Genomic DNA, 27,699 nt, shown 5'->3' with positions numbered 1-27,699 from the left:
TCTCCTCTGACCTCTAGCATCAACAAGGCATTTTCACCCACAGGACTGCCGCATACTGGATGTTTTTCCCTTTTCACACCATTCTTTGTAAACTCTAGAAATGGTTGTGCGTGAAAATCCCTGTAACTGAGGAGATCGTGAAATACTCAGACCGGCCCGTCTGGCACCAACAACCATGCCACGCTCAAAATTGCTAAAATCACCTTTCGTTCCCATTCTGACATTCAGTTTGAAGTTCAGGAGATTGTCTTGACCAGGACCACACCCCTAAATGCATTGAAGCAGCTGCCATGTGATTGGTTGATTAGATAATTGCATTAATGGGAAATTGACCAGGTGTTCCTAATAATCCTTTAGGTGAGTGTATACATGAGATTGTATAGCTTGAGTTACATGTGGTGGAAGAGATAAATATAATCATGGCTCTAGTACTGTGTGTTTCCATGTCTCTGTTCTAATTCTAGTCTTGGACTGTGAGAGACTTCTGCTATATTTTTTGCTGTCCGCATCGTTATTTGACTATAAAGCCAATTCTGGGTTCTCATTACATTAGTTTAATGATTCATGTGACACAACAATGACACAATGATTAATTAGGTCTAGGTGTCTGAATTATTTAATGAACTATTCATGCATATATCACAGAGATTGCATTTTCATTTTGTGGAAATACATTTTGGGGGCAGATCTATCCCTGAGGCAGACATTATGGGATTTGATGCATCCAGCGTGGTGCTTACATTATAAACGGGTTGGAGGACATTTGAGCAGGGGTAGTGCTTGTCTCTACCTTAAGCCATACCAACGGAGCTATTTACATTGAACAGACATCTTCCTGGTTGAATAGATGCTGAATAAATGGGTAACCATCCTTACCCTAACACCAATCATAGATCTAATCTTTCATTTGATTACTTTAGAGTTGGGAAGCAAGTCACCCTATCACACAAATGGCCATTAGGGCAAGGCCGCCTCTGTAAACAATATCTGTGATGAATAAGACTAATCTCTTGGGTACTGCTTATTGTATATTTTTTAGACAAAGTTGATCCAGGCCCTGATTCTGGCATTGCTACTGATATGCAAATGTTCAGTCAAATTTCTATATCTGCAATTTTGAAATAAAATAAAAGGTGTGTATTGTTCTCCATTGAAAATTTGAAAAAATAAAAGGTGTGCATTGTTCTTCACCCTCCCCTGACTGAGAATATATACTTTTTTTTATAGTAATGGCACTATTATTGTATGAGTTTTTGTATGTCATTGTATGATTTTTTTGAACAAGAACCATCACCATCCCTAAGGTATTTTTTTCCATTGTGAGCTTGAATACAGAGGCTAATACACCAAGGGCCAGTTTCACAGACACAGATTACATCTAGTTTAGGACAAAATAAAAAGTTCAATAGCATATGTTTTTAGTCCTAGACTAGGCTTAATGTCTTTGAAACTGACCCCAAGTCTCTGAATTCTTCTGCTCAGTTAAATCATGGGTAAATAAGGAATGCTTTAATAGCCATTTATGGGACGAACTGGTTTCCCCCAAACTATGGGCATGGCTATGTGTGTTCTAAAAAGTGTTATGTTGCTGACCGAACTATATTCAATTTAAGCAGGGGACCGAAAGCTAATTCATCATTTGCACAAGTGTTTCCCAATCCTGGTCCTGGGTCCCCAACGGGTACATATTTTTAACATTGCACTCATACATCTGATTCAAATTAACGCTTGATGATAGATTGTTTATGTCAATCAAGTGTGTAAGTGGTAGGACAACATTTGAAACAGGTGTTTGAGTGCTAGGGTAAAAACCAAAATGTGCAACCCTTGGGGTCCAGAGGACCAGGATTGGGAAACACTGATTTACACAATTTACATTTCACAAGATAGTGAACCACAGAACTTTGTTATAGTCAAATACAAATACATTTCTATTTCTCCTTTTGTTGCCATAAAGATGAAAGAGGTCAGAGGGCAGGACAATCTTTTTCTTCTACTTCTGCAAATCCAAATAGCACTTTACTACTTTTACCAGAGAAAACCTTTCAAGACCTAACTCCTACGTAATAAATAGGGTAAACCAGCACACTATGTTAAAGTCCTGCATGCTGATTACCCCCAAACAACACTCAGTAAGTACATTGTCAACAGCACAGGACTGTATATCAAAATCATTCAAACTGACTTAACATACTTCTAACATACTTCACAAGTCTCCTACAATCTTTACTCTGGTCATGTTGTGATATTTCTTCTCCTACAGGTCTGTGGTATGTTGACACTCCGGATGTAGGAGGACCACCTGAGACCCCCATGACAGAGGGACTGAACCTGGACATCTTGGAGACCTCTAAACAGACTACCCCCCCAGCAACACACTGTTGGGTGCATCATCAACAAAACATATAATCCAGTGAAACCCCTATTCCCTACACAGTTCACTATTTTTGAGCAGGGATTATATTATGGTGCCCTACTTTGTTGCTGATTAAATTATGTACAGCATGCTCATTTATGACCATTCATGATCCTGACCATTCTCTGTATTCTCTTTTGTTTCTTAAGTGTTTCTCACGTGTTTTCTGTGTTTTCCTTCATACAGGAGTAGTGGCACTACCAGTACAGCAAGTGTCACTGGGGCTCACACAACCTTGTCAAGGGAGAGCCACAATAGAGATGTCAGCATCAAAGCTGAAAAAGGAAACTGACAATGTCATGGCCAGATTGGAACATGACAACCGTGGGACCACTAAGCTAGCCGGACCTCTGTAAAAGGAGAAGACTGCCCACGACCAGAAAAGAACTGAGCTGGCAAAAATTATGGGACAAAAGACTATGCTGGTGAACAACCCGGACAGGGCTAAACTCGATTTGGAGACCGTTAAGACCACTTGTGACCAACTGTGGCAGGAGAACATGACCAATGTGGCCAAAACGGAAGGAGTGGTGGGCGAAGTGGATTTAGTTTGACCAGCTCACAGCTGAAATTAAAGGTAAGATGTCCGGAGACATCTTGGATAAAGAGTGGACTGACAAAAATACTTCCTGTGACCACCTTAAGAAGGAGCTGGCAGAAGCAGAAGTGAGAAAGCAGGCAGAAAAACTTCCTGGGACAACAGCAACACTGAGCTGGCCAAAAACCTTTTTGAAATTGAGGAGAAGGTCTGCCAGACTGTTGTAGCCCAGCATTAGGCTGAGGCGGAACTGGAACAGGCCAGGGCCTGCCGCCTGGAGCAAGAGAGGCTGAACATTATGGTTGAGCAGAGGTGGCAAGCCCTACTCAGGGAAACGGATGCCCTGGAAAAGGCAAAAACTCAGAAAGTGTTGTCTTACATTGTTTTATTTTGATATACCAAAGTTGGAAAATACTGTTGTTAACCATTTCTATTAATTCTACATTGTAAATAGTTCTATATTCTCTTCCAGAGGATTGACAATAGTAGGGGGGTTTCAGTCTAAAAAAGAAAAAGTATGAGAACAAGCTTAGGATCAGTAACTTGGAAATCTTTCTTTTTTAAACAAGATCCTCCAGGCTTATTATCCCTCAGGACTGGGTGATATGATACTTCAGTAATAATAATATTAATAAATTGCATTATCTATATTTATTGTTTTTTATTTACAGTAACACAAAATACTTAAGAAAAGTATTCAGACCCCTTATATACAACCACAACCGAATCTACAATTGTACAGTGTATGTTTAAGTCAAAAAGCATTGTGAATTAATTTGTTACAAAAAAAAGAAAAAAATATTATTCATTTATTTTAATGTAAGATTATTGTTTATGCAAGTAGTTATTTATATCTTACACCAGTTACAAAGACAAATGCCAAACCTTGAAACAGTTGAATCTCGAAACCTTTGTTGCTGATGCTTGATATATCAACGCATGAAACGGCTAAAACGGATGAAACAGTTGATGGCGTGTTACGCAAATATTGGTTGATGCAGGTTATGCCGGGTTAAGCAGCGAGACTGATCAGGATAATGTTGCCAAATGGGCAGGTTTCTTGCACAAATTTAGTCTTTTTTTTATGACGATGTGCGGGCGAGAAGGACCCATATAGGGCCGACTTGGGCGGGTCCATTTACTGGTAGGGTTGAATAGTAAAAATAGTTTTTGATTGGTAGTTTGTGGAGGCCGCATGTGATTGGGTAGTATACTGTACATAAAATCTGGCAACCCTGAAGCAGGAACGTTACCCAAATTAAACGTTTTCTTTAAACCTACCGTTGCGTCTTCATTCGTGCCCATCTTTACAAATACAAAAAAATATATAATAACATTAGGTAAAGAAATACATACATTACAATAATGATATTTAATCTTCGTGTTTTTATGATTTTGATATGCTTTATTTCAGTTGGAGTGGCGGGCAGTAGGCGGTCTTTCAAGCAGGAAGAGTCAGGGCATGTGGGCGTGTAGTGTCGGTGTGTCACTGAACTGCTGTCTAGTAATCAATGTCCCAATGTTATGTCAGTTTATTTATGTATTATTTAACGCAATGAAACCAAGTTACCACGCTTTTTGCATATAGTATAAGCTACATCCAGGTAAGACGACTATTTCTGTTTATTCCAGTGATTTCTTTCTCTTACAAGATGTAATCTAAAATGTTAGCTTGCTATGCTATACCTAGGTAGATAGGTCAAAGTAATCTTCAGTACATAGCTGGCTAGTAAGTAAGCATTGTACGATGTCAAGTTCATAGGAAGCTAGCAAATGTGACTGCCGTTGTATCTGTTATAATGTAGTTATAATCTAAGTTAAGGCTACATTTACTGTACTTCAGCAGTTGAGTTACGTATGCGAGTGAGTACACCGAGTTAGCTATCTCATCCTCACCACGCTGAAACGAACTCTTTCATATTCACTACACATACTGTTACCCCACGTAAGTCACAAGGACCGGGCTTCCAGGGCTTTAGCGCGGAATGTGCAATTGTGTAAAAAAAGTTGTTGCTTAGCTTTAGTTCAAGAGCCGTGGTTGGACCTACGTTAAACTCCCCAAATCATTCAACCGTTATAATAAATGTACAGCAGTTGCTGTGTGGTCAAATGACCAATGTCAGTACCGCTTCAAATGGGCAGCGAAATCGGCCTGCTTGGAAACAAGCATTACAAGTACATTCTTAACGTAATTAGATGTAGTTTATTATAAGTCCGTACGCTTTGCCACCAGTGCCTTGGACCACTGTGAACTTTATGCTGTGATAAACTGTCCCTCGCTGCATGCACAACTACAGTCCCCTTGGTACCAACTTATCTAAAAGTCCCAGCTAGACAAATCCCCACTATATGCGCGCTCCTCTGTGTTGCACGTGCGTTCGATATCCAATCAATTCAACCATTATCACTACCTCCCGTTCAAAACATCTTCCGGCGGCCTTGGCCTACCCAGTAGATATCTGCGGGGAGATTAGTCTGGTCATTCCTAAAGTGAACATTTCCTTTGGCCATCATTTCTTTCAGTTCTCTGCTACCAATAACTCGAAAGCATGACAAAAGCACTCCTTACTGCTTCTAACAAATGATCTGAGCTGCTACCTAAACACTACACATATTAAGCACCTTGTACATATTATTTTCTTCATATTTAGCTATGGTGCCAATAATTCTGGACATGGACTCCTGAAGATATTTTAACTCCTTACCTGGTAATTTGAAGTCATTAACTTTTCTGTCAGGCAGTAGAACATTCCTTTACTAAAGGTTAGTTAATATCTAGCTATAGTTTTAGTTTTGGGACGAAGCTAATTTCAGGTTGGCAACCCTTTTTTATTATTAATTTGCTGGCTCAGGCTTGTAAATGTAATGGTCAAGTGTACAAATAAGGTCACTCGCATTGAATTTCCAGGTTGCTTGTTGTGCCAGGCTCAAATGCTTTTTATTTAATAGCCAGGGGATGAGGTTGGTGCCTTTAATGGTTGAGGGATGAGGTTGGGACCTTGTAGTAGTCATAAGGACAATATTTCAGTAGAAGGCAGGTAGGTAGTGTAAATGGTGTTTTCAATTATACATCACTTGTGATGATAGTAATAGTCTAGAATGCATTTCCGTGTACTCAGAATTCAGTGTTCCAAAGAAATTTCTCATCAGGAAAAACTTGTTTGTACTCATTGACACAGGTGTGTTGTAAAAGACTTGTATACAGTGTCCGCAACCAAAACAATGCTGACTGAAGAGAACCTGGCCAATCGGGAACTTAAATAGGCTGCAACATGTCATTTAGGCTATCTGCTTCCAATGAATGACAGTTACAAAGTGTACTATATTAATGAAGAAATAGTGGGAATTAATGGAAATTGATTAATTTCACAGGGCATGTGTCGGTGTTGTAGTACTAGAGATTGATCTGTCACAGTCTCATCATTCCACAGTTATTGTAATCATTCTAGCAAAATTAACTTCAGGGTGGTCACACTTGAAATCTTGTCATGACTCTTTTGGAGGTCTAGAAACTTTTCTATTTCAAAGATGGTTTGAATGAAGAGAGAGCTACCATCACTTTCTATTGGGTGTTACATTAAACAAACCTCCCCACATGTAGTTTTACGTAGAGTCATTAATCATTAATGTCACAGGGATAGACTGGCATGTTTGGGATCATGTGGGTTACGTTTTGTATCACGCACCTGCTGCTGTATGGAACGGCAAACCCAGCCTCACTTCCGCAAGCTCTGGGGCTGCTGGTCTGACAAAAAGATCTAGTTGAGGGATACAAATGATGTTTTCTCCCCCCAAAAAACCAATTATCTCTATACCCTGAATATTTGTTCATGGTCATGTTTGGCCCTGGTTTGTTCAAGCAAATTCACACATTTTCTTCATTAATATAGTACATTTTGTGATTGTCATTCATTGGGAGATCACCTAGGCGACAGTATACGTAATATGTTGAAGCCTATTTAAGTTCCTGCTTGGGCAGGTTCTCTTCAGTTTCAGTTTGGTCAGTCCAGAGCCACTCTGGCCCTGTTCAAAGATAACCCTGAACTGGACCAACCAGACAGGAAATGGATCCTCTCACTTCGCCAAGCACCAGACTAGACTGTACAACTTCAAAATCTTGGTATCAGAGTCTCTGGCATTGTCTTATGATTTATTTTGAATACAAAGCGTAACTTGTTCAAATGCATGTATTAGTTCTATAAAAGGTGCAGACATATAATATATTAGCTTTAGTATTGTGTTACCATAAGAACAGGTTTTCCACTTACATACCTGCGCTAATTCTTCCTGTTTACCTTATAATATGTAATGTGACCAGTGAGCTCAACATATTGTGCCCTCTAGTGTACAAACTAGTGAAAATACCTCTTGACTGACGACATACAACAGATAAATGACACACACACCGATCAGCCATGACATTATGACCACTGACCGGTGAAGGTAATAACACTGATAATCTCGTGGGGAGTGAAGGCTGGCCTGTGTGGTCCGATCCAACAGACAAACTACTGTAGCTCAAATTGCTGAAAAAGTTAATGGTGCTACTGATAGAAAGGTGTCAGAACACACAGTGCATTTCAGTTTGTTGTGTATGGGGCTGCGTAGCCACAGACCAGTCAGGGTGCCCATGCTGACCACTGCCGAAAGTGCCAACAATACGCACGTGAGCATCAGAACTATGCACTATGGGAAGGAGGGAAGCTGGCTGAGGCAGTGTGATGCTTTGGTCAATGTTCTGCTGGGAAACCTTGGGTCCTGCCGTTTATGTGGATGTTACTTTGACATGTACCACCTAACTGAGCATGGTTGCAGACCATGTGCACCCTTTCATGGCAACAGTATTCACTGATGGCATTGGCCTCTTTCAGCTGGATAATGCGCCCTGCCACAAAGCAAAAATGGTTCAGGAATGGTTTGAGGAACACAACAACGAGTTCAAGGTGTTGACTTGGCCTCCAAATTCCCCAGATCTCAATCAAATTGAGCATCTGTGGGATGTGCTGGACAAACAGGTCAGATCCATGGAGGCCCCACCTCACAACTTACATAACTTAAAGGAACTGCTGCTAATGTCTCGGTGCCAGATACCACAGCGCAACTTCATAGGTCTATTGGAGTCCATGCCTCGACGGGTCAGGGCTGCTTTGGTGGCAAAAGGGGGACCTACACAATATTAGACAGGTGGTCATAATGTTATGGCTGATGTATAAAGAAGTCCCGTTTGAAAATGTCCCATTTGAAAATGTCCCATTTTCTGGTACTTTACATTTTACACATCTGATCAAGTCATTTTAAGTACCGGGTCAGACTCCTTTGCCCCACATCAAAGGTTGGTGGCTGGCAATGTGCCTGGCAATGTGGGTGGATTGATTTCCTGCCTGTTGGGTCCTGTCCGGGGCCTGCCCCCGGGTAGGGCCACAGTGTCTCCGGACCCCCCCGTCTCAGTTCCAAGGTGTTACGCTGCTATATTATTGTGCTGGGGGATATGAGGAATGCACTTTCTAACTTTTCTCAGTCTCCTCCAGTTTAAAATTTTAGGAGGAGATGAGGTCCTGGTCCACACCTGCGGAGTACCTGGTTTGGGGTGCCCGTTGCTGTCCCTGTCCTTGTCCACCTGGTCATACTTTTGACCTAGTCTAGAATCAAATAGACTCTGGATTTAGCCCAGAGAAATGTATTTATTATGCCAATTGGACTCTTAATATCTCACCGGCACAGCCAGAAGAGGACTGGTCACCCCTCTGAGCCTGGGTCCTCTCTAGGTTTCTTCCTAAATTTCAGCCTTCTTAGGGAGTTTTTCCTAGCCACTGAAATTCAACACTACTGTTGTTTGCTCCTTGGGGTTCAAGGCCGGGTGTCTCTGTAAAGCACTTTGTGACAACTGCTGTTGTAAAAAGGGCTTTATAAATACATTTGATTGATTGATCTGTAATATTAGATTAGATTCAACTTTATTGCCATTGAACTGTACAGGTACAGTACAACAAAATACAGTACATCCCCAAATGTAATGGCAATGGGATTTATGTTGCATTCCTTTGACAGAGCTTTTCTGGGAATCCTGGTTAGGAAGAGTAGTGTTCTAAACATATGTGATAGTAAAACTGTAATAAAAGAGAAAGCAATAGCCCATTGAAATGAAGTGGCTTTGATGAATATTACTGAAAACCATAATACAACCATAATTCCCCTCTAGGGAAAGTAAAGTAATTTTTTCACACTGCCAATGATTGGAACAAGTCTTAAACTTTATACTTTCCTGATGATTTCATTAATTCCATTTGTATGTCTTGCTGTATGTACAAACATTTTGCAAGTGTTTATCTATTTTCTACAAATGTTTATTGGTAATTTGGTACACATTTTAGGGATGCATCGATAAAAAATCTATTGACCAATACTGCTAGCTCATTCATTTTACACAATCAGCCAATGTCGAAACTAAAATTAATGTTTGTCATTTCTATACTTACGTATCCTGGCATGAATAAATAAAAATGTTGAAGTGTAATTTTGACAATTGCAAATGCAATCATAAAAAACATGTTATATTTATATTATATATATTTTAATAACAAAAAGTCTCCATATAAACAGAAAGTGTTTAAACTATGATAATAAATACACATTCACTTTCTGTAATTATAAATTATAAAATGCCTGGATGTACATTTAGTTAATAAGGTATTTGACTTCATGCAACTGAGAAAAAACAATAGACCGAATAACTTGAGCAAAAAAAATAAATATATATACACATTTCTGGAGCATATTGGTTGCCTATTCTGACAAAATAACAATTGTTCTGAAATAATTGGTCAAATTTTGAGCAATTTAAGTGACCAAAGCCAGGGATTTTATTTTTCACATTTTAAAGTACAGTGAGGGAAAAAAGTATTTGATCCCCTGCGGATTTTGTACGTTTGCCTACTGACAAAGAAATTATCAGTCTGTAATTTTAATGGTAGGTTTATTTGAACAGTGAGAGACAAAATAACAACAAAATATCCAGAAAAACGCATGTCAAAACTTTTTATAAATTGATATCCATTTTAATGAGTAAAATAAGTATTCGACCCCTCTGCAAAACATGACTAGGTACTTGGTGGCAAAATCCTTGTTGGCAATCACAGAGGTCAGACGTTTCTTATAGTTGACCACCAGGTTTGCACACACCTCAGGAGGGATTTTGTCCCACTCCTCGTTTGCAGATCTTCCCCAAGTCATTAAGGTTTCAAGGCTGACGTTTGGCAACTCGTACCTTCAGCTCCCTCCACAGATGTTCTATGGGATTAAGGTCTGGAGACAGGCTAGGCCACTCCAGGACCTTACTGTGCTTCTTCTTGAGCCACTCCTTTGTTCCTTTGGCAGTGTGTTTTGGGTCATTGTAATGCTGGAATACCCATCCACAACCCATTTTCAGTGCCCTGGCTGAGGGAAGGAGGTTCTCACCCAAGATTTGAAGGTACATGGCCCTGTCCATCGTCCCTTTGATGCAGTGAAGTTGTCCTGTCCCCTTAGCAGAAAAACACCCCAAAGCATAATGTTGATGTTCTTGGGGTCATAGGCAGCATTGTAATTGTTGGATACCCCTGCAGTATAAATATTACATCATTACTAAGATGCTGCAACATGCCCAACTACTTTACAAGGTGTACTCAAACCTTTGACTGGTACTGTAGGAGGCCCAGTCATATGCTACATTATCTTGATCAGATTGTGAGTAAAGCTAGAACTTGTGATGGGAAGGGGAAAGGAGTGCGAGCAGCACCTAGTTATGAGAAGAGTAATTAGACTAGTAACACATTGGCAGAATGAGATCCGTAGATGTGCAGAACCTTCTGGGTCCATAGAAATGTAGATTTTTTTTAAAGTGGAAATCAGAGAAAGGCCCTTGTAAAAATGGCAACATAACACAATTAAGTTGCCACTTTTCTGTGTGAAGGCTCTTAACTGAGTGCAGTATTTAAAATCTCCCCAGCGGACTAGGCCCATAGCCTTCCAGTGGTATTTCTCCCATACCGATTTCTAAAGATGCTAATATATAACATTCTTAAGATGCTAACTTGTTAGAACAGGTATTCGGAGTCATTTCTAGTATGTCTAATTGTCTACCCCTTTTGTCACATGTTTTCTAGTTATACCTTGAAAGAGATGGGTATAGGAGTGTTTGCTAGGTCCTTGTTCCGTTAGGGAGGTGACATAGATATGGAGTGATGAGTGAGCTGTTTTCTACTGATTAGGCCTAGGTCTGGTAGAGACAGGAGGGGGGTAGAGTCCCGAGGTTAGAGGGAGAGAAAATCCTCTCTCACTCTGTTCTCTCTCCTGTCAGACGTTTTCAGTCATATGACTTTATAATCACAAGCTTTCACAGACCCTCATTCTTTTCAACTTCACACTTCTTTTCTTGGAATGAATGAATGAGTGACCGGGACTGATAATTTCACCACTTTGACTGAGTTCTCTGAACAGGTGCTTATAACTTCTTTTATAAACATTCACGTGAGTCTTCATAACTCATTTTATTAACTATGATTATGGGAGCAATGAGTCTGAGGTTGAGAAAAAAAGTATGGTGTCAAATGCGACTGAGGTCAGGAGGATGTTGAGAGAAGTTATACTTAGTTAGTGTGTGATCATCCTGGCTGTTGCGTTGTCATTTGGCTGTTACAGAACTAGCAGCATCAATAAGAGTTGTTGTGTCTTCTGTCAAGCATTATTGATACTACCTTCAACAATACTTACCTTGAATTGTTATGAAAACCTTCTTTCCTGGGTTGGCCTTCTTTTACTTTGTAGTTTATTTTGTCTTGTAACTCCATGCAGAAACAAAACTCTATTTTACCCTTGAAAGTTCTGTTACTAGCAGCCTACTTTAAATGACCCATTTAAAGATCACCCATATAAGCAAATGTTTTTGGGCCGGTTTTGCAGACATGGATTATTTTTAGTCCTAGACTAGGCCTAACCTGCGAAACTGGCCCATTCATTTCAAATTACACATATACAGAGCCCAATAGATGTTTTATTATTTTGAAACTGTTATGTCCATGACAGATGAATGCTTTCATCAGTGTAAATCATTTTCAGTTTGTTGTCCAAGCTCTACTTTAACTAACTTTTTACAAACATGGATTATTTTCTGATTTAGTGGCTGACTGGAATGACAGCCTGTAGATACCTACAATAAGCTGAGTTGAACTGATCAGGTTCTAAGGGTAAACCACACATTGGAGTGTTATATTGGAGTGTTACTGGTATTTACAGTTGTTTAATTTGAATTGTCTTTTCCACAAAGATCTCCAGTTGCTGCATTTCCAGAGCGCACACCCCCCCCACCCACCCACCCACAATGACAGAGCAGGAAGCTGACGTCCTGGAAGGTAATGTCTCATTCGAACAGAAAATGTCTTACTGTGGTCAGCTCACACATGGCGACCTAAAGTTCCTATACCACTATACACATTACATTGTCGAAACAATGATAACTTCAATGTGGGCCAGATTGGAACTAAATGCTAATTCTACAGCAGTACTGAATGATTAATTTGTCAGTGTAACAGGATACTTGTCAGAGGACACATTGTGCTCTTAAGGTGGGAACCCCTTGGTCATGACTTTAAATTCAGGAAGCAGTGCCTTGGTTTTCAGTGGGTGGGTGTGTTGCTGGGATCATCGTGAGTCTGACTTATCTATTGAAATAGGAAGTTGTTAAGACATTCAGCGGGGTAGCCTGCATGTAGCAACACTCCCATTAGAAGGTGGACTTGGACCCAGTGAGTCCCTGGTGGCAGTTGAACCGTTGTGAGATGAGCAAGCCGAACCAGAATGAACACTCCAACCTGAGTGAGTAGGGATAGTTGTATCAACCTCCCTGTATTACGCTTGAATGGCATTGGTAACGGCAGATTGAGGCTTTATTATTCTTTCATTATGCACTGTTGCTTACTTTTGGACTCTCATCTCATCTGAAATTACTTCTTGTGTGGTGAAAATGGATAACCCAGGTGAGCTACTGTACCAGGTAGGGCATTCATAATCAAAGGCTTCACTTATGCTGCCGTCAGTGTTTTCCAGGTGTCTTACAACTATTCAGCACTTTTTGAAGGTCAACTCATTGTTTGAAGTTGTATCCTTTAATCTACCTTGACGTTTCATAATGTGCCATACAACATGTTTGTAGTGCTGAGCAATTAGTGCTTTTTGAGGTAAATTCAATATCTATTTTAATTTTCAATAACTGTTTAGAATTTTCTTTTTTACTACAGGACAGACATGATGAAATTATGACATGACATCCTTTCTGTGGCTGGTTGCTTTTCCTGGCAAACACTTGATTTCAGTTATGCACATACTGCACAGAGCCTTGCAGTTTACCTTCCTGTCATATCAAGTTAATATGCTGAAAGGGCTCTATCTCCTCTCCTACCAGACCTCCACCATCAGCTATTACAGGCCTTTTACCTGACATTGACATTGACAAGGTTCAGACAGTTAACTTGCACTCTCACATGGGGCCTTTACATACCAGGCTTTTTGTGGCACATCTTTTCTTTGTCTTGAAAACCTTGAAGTGAAAGCAGAGAATACAAAGACCGTAAGTAGAACGTATTTCGAAATGCCTGTAAAATGCTGTTGTGAAAATGTGTTGTTTCCTTCTCTGCCCTCCCTTTCTCAGAGGAATCTCCTCAGGCCAATGGGGACATCCAGAACACCCAGGGTCAGTACCGGTCCATATCCCCGCCGGCCTCACCAGTGGCCGGAACACTGGACGATGAGCAATTTTCCACATACTTCGAGGAGAAGATTCCCATCCCGGATGATGTCACAAAGGTACTGAAACTTTGACCTCACAGGGATGAACACATCCTAGGATCTCACACAGATTATTAGCACCTCACAGGGATGAACACACATCCTAGGATCTCACACAGATTATTAACACCTCACAGGGATGAACACACATCCTAGGATCTCACACAGATTATTAGCACAGAGCCTCACAGGGATGAACACACACATCCTAGGATCTCACACAGATTATTAGCACAGAGCCTCACAGGGATGAACACACACATCCTAGGATCTCACACAGATTATTAGCACAGAGCCTCACAGGGATGAACACACACATCCTAGGATCTCACACAGATTATTAGCACAGAGCCTCACAGGGATGAACACACACATCCTAGGATCTCACCCAGATTATTAGCACAGAGCCTCACATTCTATGGTATCTCAGGAATGAACCCTCAGACTCTTTGGCATCACATGGGTTATTATGACCTTGCGAGGTTGATTGACTCACAAAGACAATGTCATTCATTGTGCTATTTCTGATTACCTCTTTCAGATTTTCAGTTTTCGCAAACTCTGGGCCTTTACGGGACCAGGTTTCTTGATGAGCATTGCCTATCTGGACCCAGGAAACATTGAGTCTGATCTACAGTCTGGAGCTAAAGCTGGCTTTAAGGTGAACACAGACTGAAAAATAATGGATGTGGCAAAAACAATTTCCTCAAAGGTCTTTCTCTGGTTGAACAGGAAAATTGTAGATTCAGTTGTTTGATTCTTATTGCACTTAGTAGCATCTATTACATTTACTCCCATGCTTTATCATTGTGTTGTTTCCAGTCTCTATCTCACTCTGTCTCTCTGTCTCACTCCCTCAGCTCTTGTGGGTGTTGTTGGTGGCCACCATCATAGGCCTCCTTCTGCAGAGGCTGGGTGCACGCCTGGGGGTCGTCACAGGGATGCACCTCGCAGAGGTCTGCCACCGCCAGTACCCTGCTGTGAGTAGCGCACACACACACACAGACAGACATGGACAGACACACCCATAAAGACACTCTTTATACACACTGCTTTAAACACCCTAGTTTTGATTAAATGAATGTTGTGTGTGGGTATCCAGTTTACACATTCACACCTTCAAACCCCCTCCTCCCCGCACAGGTTCCACGTATCATCCTGTGGTTTATGGTGGAGTTGGCCATCATTGGCTCAGACATGCAGGAGGTCATCGGCTGTGCCATCGCATTCAATCTCCTCTCTGTGGGCAGGTAGCTACAGTACCAATGTCCAACTAAACTACTTTTACACAACACAAATCGTGTGTCCCAAGTAACACCCTACTGTATGTAGTGCCCCCTGTTCAAAATGAGTGCCCTGTATACGAAATAGGGGTTCAACTGGGATAGAGACATACGAATACAATGACTGGTATTGAGGTCTGACCAACATGTTTTTTTTTCTCCATCTAACAGGATTCCACTTTGGGGTGGTGTCCTCATTACTATCACTGACACCTTTGTGTTCCTCTTTCTAGATAAGTATGGTGAGTGTTTCTTTGAGTGATCTTTTCACCCTTTAAGATTTTTCTGTGATCTAATGCTGTTTTGGTACAGGTGTGTGTATCCATTTCTTTCTGAGTCGGTTTTTACATGATTATCTCCTTTTATTTTTTAGGCCTGAGGAAACTTGAACTATTCTTTGGGTTTCTAATCACCATCATGGCAATAAGTTTTGGGTATGAGGTAAGATTTGCGACTTGAGAGTTGGGGGAAAAAACCCAAATTGCACATACCTCTCCACTACAACTTAAGCATCTATCTCTTATGACTAGTACTTGAGCTTCTGTGACTTATGACATTGCTTGGACTTGAGTTGTATTACTCAACTGAGTCAGGAGACACATTTAGATTTCCCTGAATGCAGCTCCTTTTCAAGGCCATGTTAACCTCGTCCCTGGGATATGGCTTGTAGTGAATTGGGCTGCAGTGTCTGGAAATAGGATTACAGCCATAAAAACTTAGCATTGCAGACTGAATCACAGAAATAGAAATAGGCCTCTTCTAAAATGTATTCAACTTAGTAGATAACTTGCGCAAGTTATTTATAAACATAAAACGGCACAGAACTGCCCTGGTGTGCGTTCATCTACGTTTTGCGTAACCGCAATAATAAAACTATTATTTGGTTGAGATGGAAAGGCTTTCCTAAAAACTCTGTATACATTTAAACTTAATTGTGTGCCCCCATGACTACATTTTATTATTATTCCCACCTTACAAGCAAAGATTGTATACATTTACTGTTACATTTCAGTGTGCAAGATTGCTATCTGACTATCCAATTATTTATGTCTTTGAAATTAGTACTGTATGACTCAGTCTTAGCTACAGGCTTTCAACACATAGTGTGCCAATTCACAGCTGTTGTAGCAGATTAAGTCACAAGTAAACCACAATTTTGAAAATAGATTACAAAACACCATCTAACCAGTTAGCAAGCTAGGCTTGCAAGTAACAATTGCTATTTAGCAGCCACCTAGCCTAGCTAGCTAATTCGTCTAGCAAAACACTATAGTTTACATCAGAGCACAAATAAACACAATGGGTCTTTGTCATCATAAAGGTAAGAAAGAGATGGACTTAGAGCCTAATTTCTTGGGCCCATCCAGTGTTAGACGAGTTATGCTGAGAAAGCTACCAGAGCCAGTGAATGAAGCCCAAGGGAATGGGCAAGCCTCAGTCAGTATTAACGGTGGGGATGTGTTAATGATGAATGTGAACACTCTGAAGAGAAAAGAGTGAAACATTTATCTGGGAAGACATAGGGTGGCCACTGGAACAGTCGTTATCTTTCCATTCCTCATAGTTTTTATGTAAGATGCCCCAATTTTGATGACTCCAAAAAGTGACTTCCCCCTATTCGAACGTTTGTGGAGAGAAGTGCTCATCTAGCGCTTTTACAGATACCCAGCCTTAAACCCCAAAGAACAAGCAACAACAAGAATGATGCACGGTGGCTATGAAAAACTCCCTTATGATATGAGGTAGCCTGTTGATGCTTCATAACGTTTGGTGAAAACTGCTCCATATTCTGCTTTCCCCTAGAGTTCAGTAGGTGCTGTTGCTGTCAGCATAGCTAGCCAGATATTTCAAAGTAGTTAAATTAAAATATCTTGATGGAAGTTCTAAGTAGACAAAATTCAATAATCCAGAAGGGCACCTGATGAGGTGAATGCATTAACACAATTGTAATCGCTAAAATTGACAGCTTAAGCTAACTAGTGTTGCTCTGCAATCTGTGAGGTTTGAATAATCTCCCATTTTGCTAATTATATAATATATTGCTTGTATGTGGATAATGTATTTGTAGAACCTCTGTCATTCCAAAGTTAGCCAAAAATACGTTTAAATAATCTATTTCTCAAAATCCCAAAACGTATTTCTGGAGTTACCAAACTGGGGCTTCAATGAGTTACTAGTCTTTTACAAACTACTAAAACAGATAATCGGTACATTTCTTCAGTTGGTTTAACAAGTGTTTCCCATAGGTTTTCACTTAGAACATCCAATTTTGAAAAACGGAAAGCTGGAATAACAAAATTTGCAAAATAAAATGTGGGAAAAATCTACGAATCAGGCAAAACATTTAAAGGATGTTATAGAGTCCTATTTACTGTTATACCCGAGCGTCCACTTTAACACTAGATTTGAGGTCACGTAATGGAATCAAAAACGTAATACTACGAACAGCTCAATCCATCTACTCTCACAGATTCTCGAAAGACCTTGGACATTGCAAAGGCCACAAAAATAAACTTGACTGGGATTCATCAAACCAGCCAATATTTATTCACTTCTGAGTTGCGTAGTGTTGGTGAACATGTGCACACTGGCTGTGCACATGTTCTTATCTTACACTAATAGCAGTGTGTCACAGTGTTGTCGTCTGCTGCGTTAGCCCATCCGTGACAAGGGCAGATGAGTGGTTCGTTCTGATATGCTCTTCTGCTCAGTTATATAGGTCACTCGTTTTGCCCATTCTTCCATTGAATGGAACTGACTGCCTCAATGCCTGTCTAACTGCTTTAAAAAGCAAGCCACACCCAAGGGACTCACTGTTTGTAGGAGTGATCTATTTACGTCATTGATTTCTGTGCTGTGAAAGCTAACTAGTTAGCAAAAATGAAGCAATGCTCTTAAAACGTACTAGCTTGCAGTGTAAAAAAAAGAAAAAGTACAAAAAAAAGTACAAAAGTACAAAATGTAATATAAATTGGCATAAAACACTTTTTCAACCTGAGCTGAGGAACATGGGACTTGATTCAAACCTTGTTTTGGACTTGGAGGATTGTGACATGGTCTCATCTCTGGCCTGCAGTATGTGAAGGTGGGTCCGGACCAGGGGGAGCTGCTGAAGGGGATGTTTCTGCCCTACTGTCAGGGCTGTGGCACTCCCCAAATGGAGCAGGCTGTCGGTATTGTAGGAGCTGTCATCATGCCTCACAACATCTACCTGCATTCAGCCCTTGTCAAGGTAGATCTCCTGCATTCTGACATGTCAGACATGGTACCTAGGAGTCAAAGACCTGCTTATTGGCCTAGTATAGATCAGCTGTGTATTTGTTTTTCAACTATTCTAGATAGCTTCATGAAAAAAACTGGTTATGTTCTTGCCATCAAAATTGTCAAAACAATTTCTTCTATCGGTTGTTTTTCTGTCATCAGCTTTAATATTAGCGGGTACATTCAAGAAGCTTTTAATGTCATTTTAAAGGACCTTCACTGTGACGTAGTAGATTCATCATTGGACCGTCACTGACATAGTAGAGTCCTCATGGACCTTCACTATGACATAGTGAATTCCTCATGGACCTTCACTATGACATAGTGGAGTCCTCATGGACCTTCACTATGACATAGTGGAGTCCTCATGGACCTTCACTATGACATAGTGGAGTCCTCATGGACCTTCACTATGACATAGTGGAGTCCTCATGGACCTTCACTATGACATAGTGGAGTCCTCATGGACCTTCACGATGACATAGTGGAGTCCTCATGGACCTTCACGATGACATAGTGGAGTCCTCATGGACCTTCACGATGACATAGTGGAGTCCTCATGGACCTTCACGATGACATAGTGGAGTCCTCATGGACCTTCACGATGACATAGTGGAGTCCTCATGGACCTTCACGATGACATAGTGGAGTCCTCATGGACCTTTACGATGACATAGTGGAGTCCTCATGGACCTTCACGATGACATAGTGGAGTCCTTATGGACCTTCACGATGACATAGTGGAGTCCTCATGGACCTTCACGATGACATAGTGGAGTCCTCATGGACCTTCACGATGACATAGTGGAGTCCTCATGGACCTTCACGATGACATAGTGGAGTCCTCATGGATCTTCACAATGACATAGTAGAGTCCTCATGAACACAGATTTTTTGACCAGACAGCCTGAAAGTACATTGTCACAATAATTGTGATATTTAAATGTATAAATATATTTTCTCATCTAGTCTCGGCAGATAGATCGTGGAAATAAGAAGGAAGTGAAGGAGGCCAACAAATACTACTTCATTGAGTCCACTATCGCCCTCTTCGTCTCTTTCCTCATCAATGTCTTTGTTGTAGCTGTGTTTGCTGAGGCCTTTTACAAAAAAACCAACAAGGAAGTGGTGAGTATAATAATTTATTAGATATGGAGTTTCTCTTTATGTCTCAGAATGTAACACTCCTTTACAGAAGTTTCATACAAGATTACAAACGAGGTGGTTCGAATCCCAAATGCTTGGCTGATAGCTGCAGTATATGTAAACAATAAGGCGTGAGAGGGTGTGGTATATGGCCAATCTACCATGGCAAAGAGCTGTTTTTAGGCCTGATGCATTGAGATATCACACCCCCTCGTACCTTATTGCTTTCATGCACTGGGTTGTTGGAATCACCCTGAATGCTGTAGTCTATCAGACTTTACACCAAGAATAACTTTTTAATTTTGTAAATATTATAGTGTAATTTTATTTATAAATGGAAATCAAACATGCATAATATCAGTGAGGCACCTTAAGGGTTTGTAGTATGTGGCCACTAAGTCATGGCTAAGGACTGTATACACACACTTCGCGGTGCGTGGTCCCTAGCAGACCTTAGCTGTTATTTGTTAATCATGGCATGGCCTCTAAGCCAGTGACGTTCATATTTAGTTTTTTACTGCTTTTCTGACAGAACTTACAGTGCAATGCATCAGGCAGTCCACACACAGAACTCTTCCCAATGGACGATAACCCACTGGAGGTGGATATTTACAAGGGGGTATGTCTTCCATGGATTAACAACAATCTTTATGACCTATGAAATCACTTAACAACAGTGTGTACCTGCTAACCTTGGCCAATCATTTGGCTATGAATTTAACATTTGTTTGTCCTTGATGAAGTGAATGCCAGTAACACCCACTGAGGGTTACGCTTTTCCTCTCTTTTCTCTCTAGGGGGTGGTGCTGGGCTGTTTCTTTGGCTCTGCAGCCCTCTACATTTGGGCTGTTGGGATCCTGGCTGCTGGACAGAGCTCTACCATGACAGGCACCTACTCTGGACAGTTTGTCATGGAGGTAAGAATAAGGGATTGACACGGTTATATGATGCATATAAGTTATTGTAGGTGTTCATGTTTTAGAAAAAACAAAAAGCTATAGGGCATCAGAAGCCCCTCCCTCACTGTGTGTATGTGAGAGCACATTATATTGTCCTTCCCTGTTTTGTCTGTACTGTTTACACCCTCTCTGCCTCAGGGTTTCCTGAACCTGCGTTGGTCCCGTTTTGCTCGGGTTCTGCTGACCCGGTCCATTGCCATCTTCCCCACATTGCTTGTAGCCATTTTCCAGGATGTTCAACACATGACTGGCATGAACGACTTCCTCAATGTGCTGCAGAGCCTGCAGGTGGGTGAGACTCAACAGATGAAGACAGGGTCTCATATCAAGCAGGTCGGAGAGACCTGTCTCCCTCTGTGTCTGTCTGTCTCCCTCTGTGTCTGTCTGTCTCCCTCTGTGTCTGTCTGTCTCCCTCTGTGTCTGTCTGTCTCCCTCTGTGTCTGTCTGTCTGTCTGCCTCTGTGTCTGTCTGTCTGCCTCGGTGTCTGTCTGTCTGTCTGTCTGCTTCTGTGTCTATCTGTCTGTCTGTCTCTCTGTCTGTCTTTCTGGCTACAAATTTTGCCACTAATATGGCACTCCAGGGTTTTTCTGACAGACAGAGTGGAGATTTGGGGCGGGCCAGGTCCTTTAGGGTAATATACTGATGCATTAAAAGGGACTGAATTTGCTCAGTTCAAAGTTTCTCTTGCCTCCCCCATGTTCCATAGCTGCCGTTTGCTCTGATCCCAATCCTGACCTTCACCAGTATGACGTCCATAATGGATGACTTCGCTAATGGACTGTAAGTCATCATAACCCTTCACCATTAAGACTCACAGTGGTTCTGGGTTTTCACTGAAGACCAGTTCATTCTAATGTGATGACAATGGGTAATAAATGGAGCCTGATTCAGTAGTGCACTTGTTTTGACTGGCTTCTATAGGGAATAGGGTACCAGTCGGGACAACTGTGTTGTTTTTCATTGTACCATCTTGTCTGTGACTGCTCCTCAGGTTCTGGAAGATTGGTGGCGGGGTGGTCGTCTTGATGGTCTGTGCCATTAACATGTACTTTGTGGTGGTGTACGTGCAAAGCCTGGACAGTGTGGCGCTCTATGTATTGGCGGCCTTTCTCTGCATAGCATACCTGTGCTTCGTGTGCTACCTGGTGAGTCATTATCTCAGTCTTTATAACACTGTGGATTGGACTAGAGTCACACAACAAATGGCGATAAGTGCCTAAATAAAGTGGTGACATTTCCGAGCTGAATACTGGAAGGCCGCATTGCAGGGTTACGGTTTGGAAATAAAGTTTTTGAGCTATAATGAGGATTACCTGGACCCTCTTCTGACCTCCAACCCTCTCGGTGTCCACAGGCTTGGCAGTGTCTGATAGCCCTGGGGATCTCCTGTCTGGATGTTTCTTGCCTGGGCGGAAGGGTAAGCAACAACCGACCTGCTTTGCTTATTGAGGAACAGCCAGCGTACGACACCTAAAAACTGATCAGGACAGCAATTTAAAGGACAAGACAGACAAACAGACGTCAGCGAATTGAATCATGGGGAAAAGAAAATGGCATCTTAATCAAAGACCAGGCAACTGCTTTGTGTGGCTCACATGGGTGTTGGTCTGTCTTGTCCTTCAGGGCTTGGGAGGTGTTCAGCTTTTGTAGAGGGAATTTAGAGACATCCCAGTATTTTTTATCATGAGATCCACTATTTTTAGAACCTCTCCCCCAATGTTTTCCATGGTTAGCCAGATGAGCCAGTCCGTGTGTGTGGTTCTTTTGAAGTTCATTATGTCAAACCCAATGACAACAAATAGACGCCTTCCTGTTTAGAGGCCTCCCTGTCCTTTGGGAGGATTTTCAACTGTAAGGCATCATTCCTTCTACATTACAGCTCTTGTATTCTCATTCTCAAGGGTGTAACTTGTTCTCATGATAATGCAGTAGAAAACAACTTTTTAGTTGCCCTGAAATAATGCAATAATGTGTGTATATGTACATTATAAAAACAGTACCAGTCAAAAGTATATTGTGTATACAGTACCATTTTGACTGGTACTGCATACACAATAAAGGTCTGCATGTGAAAATGTCTGATCTGGAGTAATGGAAACCTGATGCATAATAAGCCTAAGTCTATGAAGTATTTTTGGTAATTTGCTGTATTTCCGTTATTGTACCTGTGTTTGTGAAGATACATTTATGATTATTTTCTGTATTTGCTGTGAATGTATCTCTTCCTTTATTTTAGATTTAATTTTGTTGGTTTGTTCAACATTTTAATTAGTGAACTATGTAGTTGACTGTGATGCATGTGAATTTAGTGGGAAACCTCAGTTTGGGGGTTGAGCAGACTTTGTTCAGTAATATGAACACACCTCTACAGTTAACAGGACAAGTGTGTACATTTGTGATTGGGCTCAAATGGACAACTAACCATGTTTATGTCCTTGTTATGGCTAGTAATCCAAGTATTCTACCAGATATTGTTTTATTGAGAGTTTTGCTAATTGTCAGAAACAAAATACCAGTAGAATTTTTATGTGATACTAATAACACTGCACTTTGCAACGTTCAGTTCATTTTGTTATGGATTTCGTTATAACTGTTTGCTGTAGTTTCCCTGTCTACAGTAATGAAACTACTTGATAACTGTGATCTGGACTTTTCAGTATTTATTAGTTTTTTGCTATTATGCATCAGAGTTTTCTCATAAGTATTTATGATTGGTTTTATTCCAACAAAGGTATTTTTGATAACTTAAAACAGTAATTCCAAGTCAGATCTATCGGACACTAAAAGTCTATTGTAGCCCTTGAAATTTGAAGTGTACTTTGCTTAATATTCTTATTTTAAAATTGAGCACAGAATGGGTTTCTTGCTTCTGTTTACTGCTATAGATCCAATCTGTAAACCAATTTTATGCAGTACTTGCATTGTCAAGCAAGTCCGTTTTAACCTGGAATATTGTTGTTCTGCTAAAATAGGTTTTAATGATTTTTCTGTGTTTTACCAAGGTTTTAAGAGGTGAAATTGTAACTTTATATTTCATTTGAGTGTTGTCTTGAGGCATTTTACCATATCTGTGTTTTCATACTAGTGCCTCTCCTTGTCCAGTAGGACAGACTGTTAGCTCAGACTTTATTCTGACTTGAAGCGTTTGAATCTGGCAGAACCAAGTAAAGCATATGTAGGGGATAGTGGCAGACATTCTGTACATTACCATTTAAATAATGGACAATGCATTCATGGAGTACGGTTGATAACAGTTAATTTGAGATATTGTGGGTTTCTCAAAGGTAATATATACAGGACAGACATTTATCCCGCTTATACCACAGTTGACAAGAAACTGTAGATATACTTTTTTTGTTGTTTTAAATCTTCACACTACTGAATGAAGCAATACCATGTGTACAAAATAAAAAGCAAACCAAACATGGATATTTGTAGATGTCTTGTGTCTTGGTATCTGAAAATGTTTTATGGTACAGCATTATTTTAATATCAGTTACTTCTAGTTCATCTCTATTTTAAATACACATTCATTTTGGAGTTAGTAAGTTTATTTGAAGTAGGATGATTAATACAATGACCCTGTAAAACCAGGTGTTTCTCCTTCGCCCTAAATTGGATTTACCTGGTTAATGATGTAATAATTAGCCTTTGATGTGTTTTTGTTCACTTGTTTTACAAGCTGGCTGTTCCTGTTGTACAGGACGTCCATGTAGTAAGTAACCCCCCCCCCCCACCACCAACCTGTGGTCCCCCCCCCCAAATGTTTTATTGATTTCTCATGACAACACTAAAGGGTGAATGGTGTGTAAGGGGTGTAGTCAATACATGATAAAATTATTCATATTCAGTGTCTAAAATAATTTAAACCAATGTAAAATTCATATTTTTTTATGGAAAAATATGCGACAGATAATTTGAATGGTTTGATTCAAGTATAGTATAATCCACCAAAGCAGATATTGTCCCTGTCTTATATAAAGATTTTCTGCTTTTGTCACATCCTGTCAAGTTTGTTTTCCTCACATTCACCATTTAACTAGGGCAAAGGGAAAAGCATGAATGTGTCAATGAGACAATGCATTAGGAAGTGTAGCACTTGATCCTTGCTTCTTTTGGTGTTGAAATATGACTTAACACCTGTCAGTAGGCCTGATGATACTTCTCCTGTTTTTAAGTACAAACAAAGCAAGAGGGGAATGAACTCAAGATCACTTGGATTCAAACCACTATCAGTTGATATTTGCCTGTAGCAACCACTTCATAATAAAAGTCCTGATGACCCAAACATGCAGCTACGCATTGCACTTTGCTGAATGCATTTTATGCTCCTGAATGCTCCGTAAAGTGATTTCACAATCATTATTAAATCACCAGAGTGTAGAAAGCCCAATGAGCAAAGCGTATCAAGTGTTGGTAAGCACATACAATGTTTTTAATTGGTGTTCTTGGTATTTCTGTTTTTTATAAGCTTAGATTCCACTTCATTTGCATTAAACAGTCATAATCTTAGTCACAGTCACTTGATAAAAGGTGCTTTGCTGCTTGCATTGAAGATAACTTGTATTGAACATAACCGCTTAAACATGCTAGGATTTATTCATTAACTGGATGAAAGGGATGTCCCACCCATCGAGTGCTTATGACATTAACTACTAACATTATCTCAGGTGACACAAAGTTAACCATCTGTCACCCTCCTGTTCTCTACAGATGCGTATGGGGTTGACGGGCCACACAGACATTTACCTGCTGAATGACATGGACAGCACGACTTTGGTGGAAAGATGAGGTGCTATAGAGGTGGATAGAAGCACTGGTACAGTCAGACCTAACATGGAGGATGAAGGGACCATTGGCTCAGCTAGTAGTGCTTATCCTCCTGTGCCTTAGCTACTGGCCAGACCTTGGTAAATGCCCTTCTTCATCATCCAAGCCTGACAAGGGGCACTGAGCCACTCACTTGACATTCCACAAGACCGGTGTTCTAGCTATGATAGGGACTATGTCAGGCCAATGTTAAAGTTAACCCCATTGAGTTCAATGGCAATATAATAGTAGTAATAATAGTGTTTAGTGTGTTTTGAACAGACACATTTCTTCAATTGATATGCATGTATGTTGTAGAATTTATATTTATGACAAGAGAACTTGACCTCAACTGGTGAGAGCACTACCGTTTCTTCTGTATTTAACTTTTCAACTAGTTTCTCTGCTAATTGTTACTATAACTAGAAAAATTCTGCCCACTAAGATATTTATTTAAAAAGTGCCGGGGTGTTGAAAATAACACCAATCAAAACGTTACTAATTTCCTGTTACTTTGGTTATTCTCTTGAAAACCCTTCAGTAAAACTGTAGCTTTGGGTTTCTAAATTGTCCCATTTCCTAAGCAAAATGTGTGGTATGTACAAATATGCAGGGACCTCTTTGAAAGACGGTGTTTTTGTTCACTGAAAACTCTACCAATTGAAATTCTGTTCCAGTGCATGTTTGTGTCCAAAGCTTGTTTGAAGATGTAGGCCTTGTATGCTGCTAGGCAGACAAACCTGCTACGAATCAACCATGACACAGGTAGTATGGCTACTCTGGTGGTTACATTACAGAGAGACCATCTTTATATAGACTGACTATAGACTGACATAATAGAATGATTAATATACAGTGGGGAGAACAAGTATTTGATACACTGCCGATTTTGCAGGTTTTCCCACTTACAAAGCATGTAGAGGTCTGTAATTTTTATCATAGGTACACTTCAACTGTGAGAGACAGAATCTAAAAATCCAGAAAATCACATTGTATGATTTTTAAACAATTAATTTGCATTTTATTGCATGACATAAGTATTTGATATCCTACCAACCAGTAAGAAGTCCATCTTTCACAGACCTGTTAGTTTTTCTTTAAGAAGCCCTCCTGTTCTCCACTCATTACCTATATTAACTGCACCTGTTTGAACTTGTTACCTGTATAAAAGACACCTGTCCACACACTCAATCAAACAGACTCCAACCTCTCCACAATGGCCAAGACCAGAGAGCTGTGTAAGGACATCAGGGATAAAATTGTAGACCTGCACAAGGCTGGGATGGGCTACAGGACAATAGGCAAGCAGCTTGGTGAGAAGTTAACAACTGTTGGTGCAATTATTAGAAAATGGAAGAAGTTCAAGTTGACGGTAAATCTCCCTCCGTCTGGGGCTCCATGCAAGATCTCACCTCATGGGGCATCAATGATCATGAGGAAGGTGAGGGATCAGCCCAGAACTACATGGCAGGACCTGGTCAATGACCTGAAGAGAGCTGGGAACACAGTCTCAAAGAGAACCATTAGTAACACACAACGCCGTCATGGATTAAAATCCTGCAGCGCACGCAAGGTCCCCCTTCTCAAGCCAGTGCATGTCCAGGCCCGTCTGAAGTTTGCCAATGACCATCTGGATGATCCAGAGGAGGAATGGGAGAAGTTGGTGTGGTCTGATGAGACAAAAATAGAGCTTTTTGGTCTAAACTCCACCGTGTTTGCATCGTATTGAGGGGAGGATGGATGGGACCATGTATCGCGAGATCTTGGCCAACAACCTCCTTCCCTCAGTAAGAGCATTGAAGATGGGTCGTGGCTGGGTCTGCATGATAACGACCCGAAACACATAGCCAGGGCAACTAAGGAGTGGCTCTGTAAGAAGCATCTCAAGGTCCTGGAGTGGTCTAGCCAGTCTCCAGACCTGAACCCAATAGAAAATCTTTGGAGGGAGCTGAACGTCCGTATTGCCCAGCGACAAACCCGAAACCTGAGCGATCTGGTGAAGGTCTGTATGGAGGAGTGGGCCAAAATCCCTGCTGCAGTGTGTGCAAACCTGGTCAAGAACTACAGGAAATGTATGATCTCTGTAATTGCAAACAAAGGTTTCTGTACCAAATATTAAGTTCTGCTTTTCTGATGTATCAAATACTTATATCATGCAAAAAAATGCAAATTAATTACTTAAAAATCATACAATGTGATTTTCTGGATTTTTGTTTTAGATTCCGTCACTCACAGTTGAAGAGTACCTATGATAAAAATTACAGACTTCTAAATGCTTTGTAAGTGAGAAATCAAATACTTGTTCTCCCCACTGTATGGTCTGTGTGCATGGTCACATCAGTTAAGTAATTACCCACTGTCATCTTTATTACATAATCTTAAAAAAATCACCAACTTAAAGGTAAACACAGAAAAATGACAGATCCTAAAAATAAACAACTAAAAGCATTTTAGTAATTTGGCTATCAT

The 27,699-nt window shown here is 40.5% G+C and overlaps 1 protein-coding gene and 1 long non-coding RNA gene across 8 annotated transcripts in view; one reads left to right on the top strand and one right to left on the bottom strand.

Moving 5' to 3' along the window:
- Positions 1–4,317: 4,317 nt before the first annotated feature.
- LOC105016946 (solute carrier family 11 member 2) overlaps positions 4,318–27,699 on the top strand; it is a 50,902-nt gene continuing 27,520 nt past the window's right edge. Inside the window, exons 1-18 of one of the 7 annotated variants that reach the window (XM_034287477.1) lie at positions 4,318–4,558; positions 12,256–12,340; positions 13,636–13,790; positions 14,314–14,433; positions 14,633–14,752; positions 14,916–15,022; positions 15,227–15,297; positions 15,429–15,496; positions 18,132–18,287; positions 19,286–19,444; positions 19,995–20,081; positions 20,260–20,379; positions 20,560–20,709; positions 21,128–21,201; positions 21,413–21,566; positions 21,776–21,838; positions 24,104–24,136; positions 25,135–26,147. In XM_034287477.1, coding sequence (XP_034143368.1) covers positions 12,310–12,340; positions 13,636–13,790; positions 14,314–14,433; positions 14,633–14,752; positions 14,916–15,022; positions 15,227–15,297; positions 15,429–15,496; positions 18,132–18,287; positions 19,286–19,444; positions 19,995–20,081; positions 20,260–20,379; positions 20,560–20,709; positions 21,128–21,201; positions 21,413–21,566; positions 21,776–21,838; positions 24,104–24,136; positions 25,135–25,212 — 1,746 coding nt within the window. In that variant the 5' untranslated portion in view covers positions 4,318–4,558; positions 12,256–12,309 and the 3' untranslated portion in view covers positions 25,213–26,147. Of the gene's footprint in view, positions 4,559–11,021; positions 11,430–12,255; positions 12,341–12,520; positions 12,965–13,635; positions 13,791–14,313; positions 14,434–14,632; positions 14,753–14,915; positions 15,023–15,226; positions 15,298–15,428; positions 15,497–18,131; positions 18,288–19,285; positions 19,445–19,994; positions 20,082–20,259; positions 20,380–20,559; positions 20,710–21,127; positions 21,202–21,412; positions 21,567–21,775; positions 21,839–24,103; positions 24,137–25,134; positions 26,148–27,699 lie in introns of those variants that run through there. The other 6 variants (XM_034287478.1, XM_010881147.5, XM_034287476.1 and 3 more) reach the window with 6 other exon arrangements.
- The window catches only part of LOC117592942, a 37,839-nt gene continuing 23,944 nt past the window's right edge, over positions 13,805–27,699 (bottom strand). The window contains exon 3 of the long non-coding RNA XR_004574681.1: positions 13,805–14,124. This is a non-coding gene — a long non-coding RNA (uncharacterized LOC117592942). The remainder of the gene's footprint in view (positions 14,125–27,699) is intronic.

The sequence above is a fragment of the Esox lucius genome, chromosome 17 (genome assembly GCF_011004845.1).
Source record: "Esox lucius isolate fEsoLuc1 chromosome 17, fEsoLuc1.pri, whole genome shotgun sequence".
In the NCBI taxonomy this organism is placed as follows: domain Eukaryota; kingdom Metazoa; phylum Chordata; class Actinopteri; order Esociformes; family Esocidae; genus Esox; species Esox lucius.
Note: the sequence above shows the minus strand (reverse complement) of the source record. Positions and strands in the feature narration are given on the sequence as shown.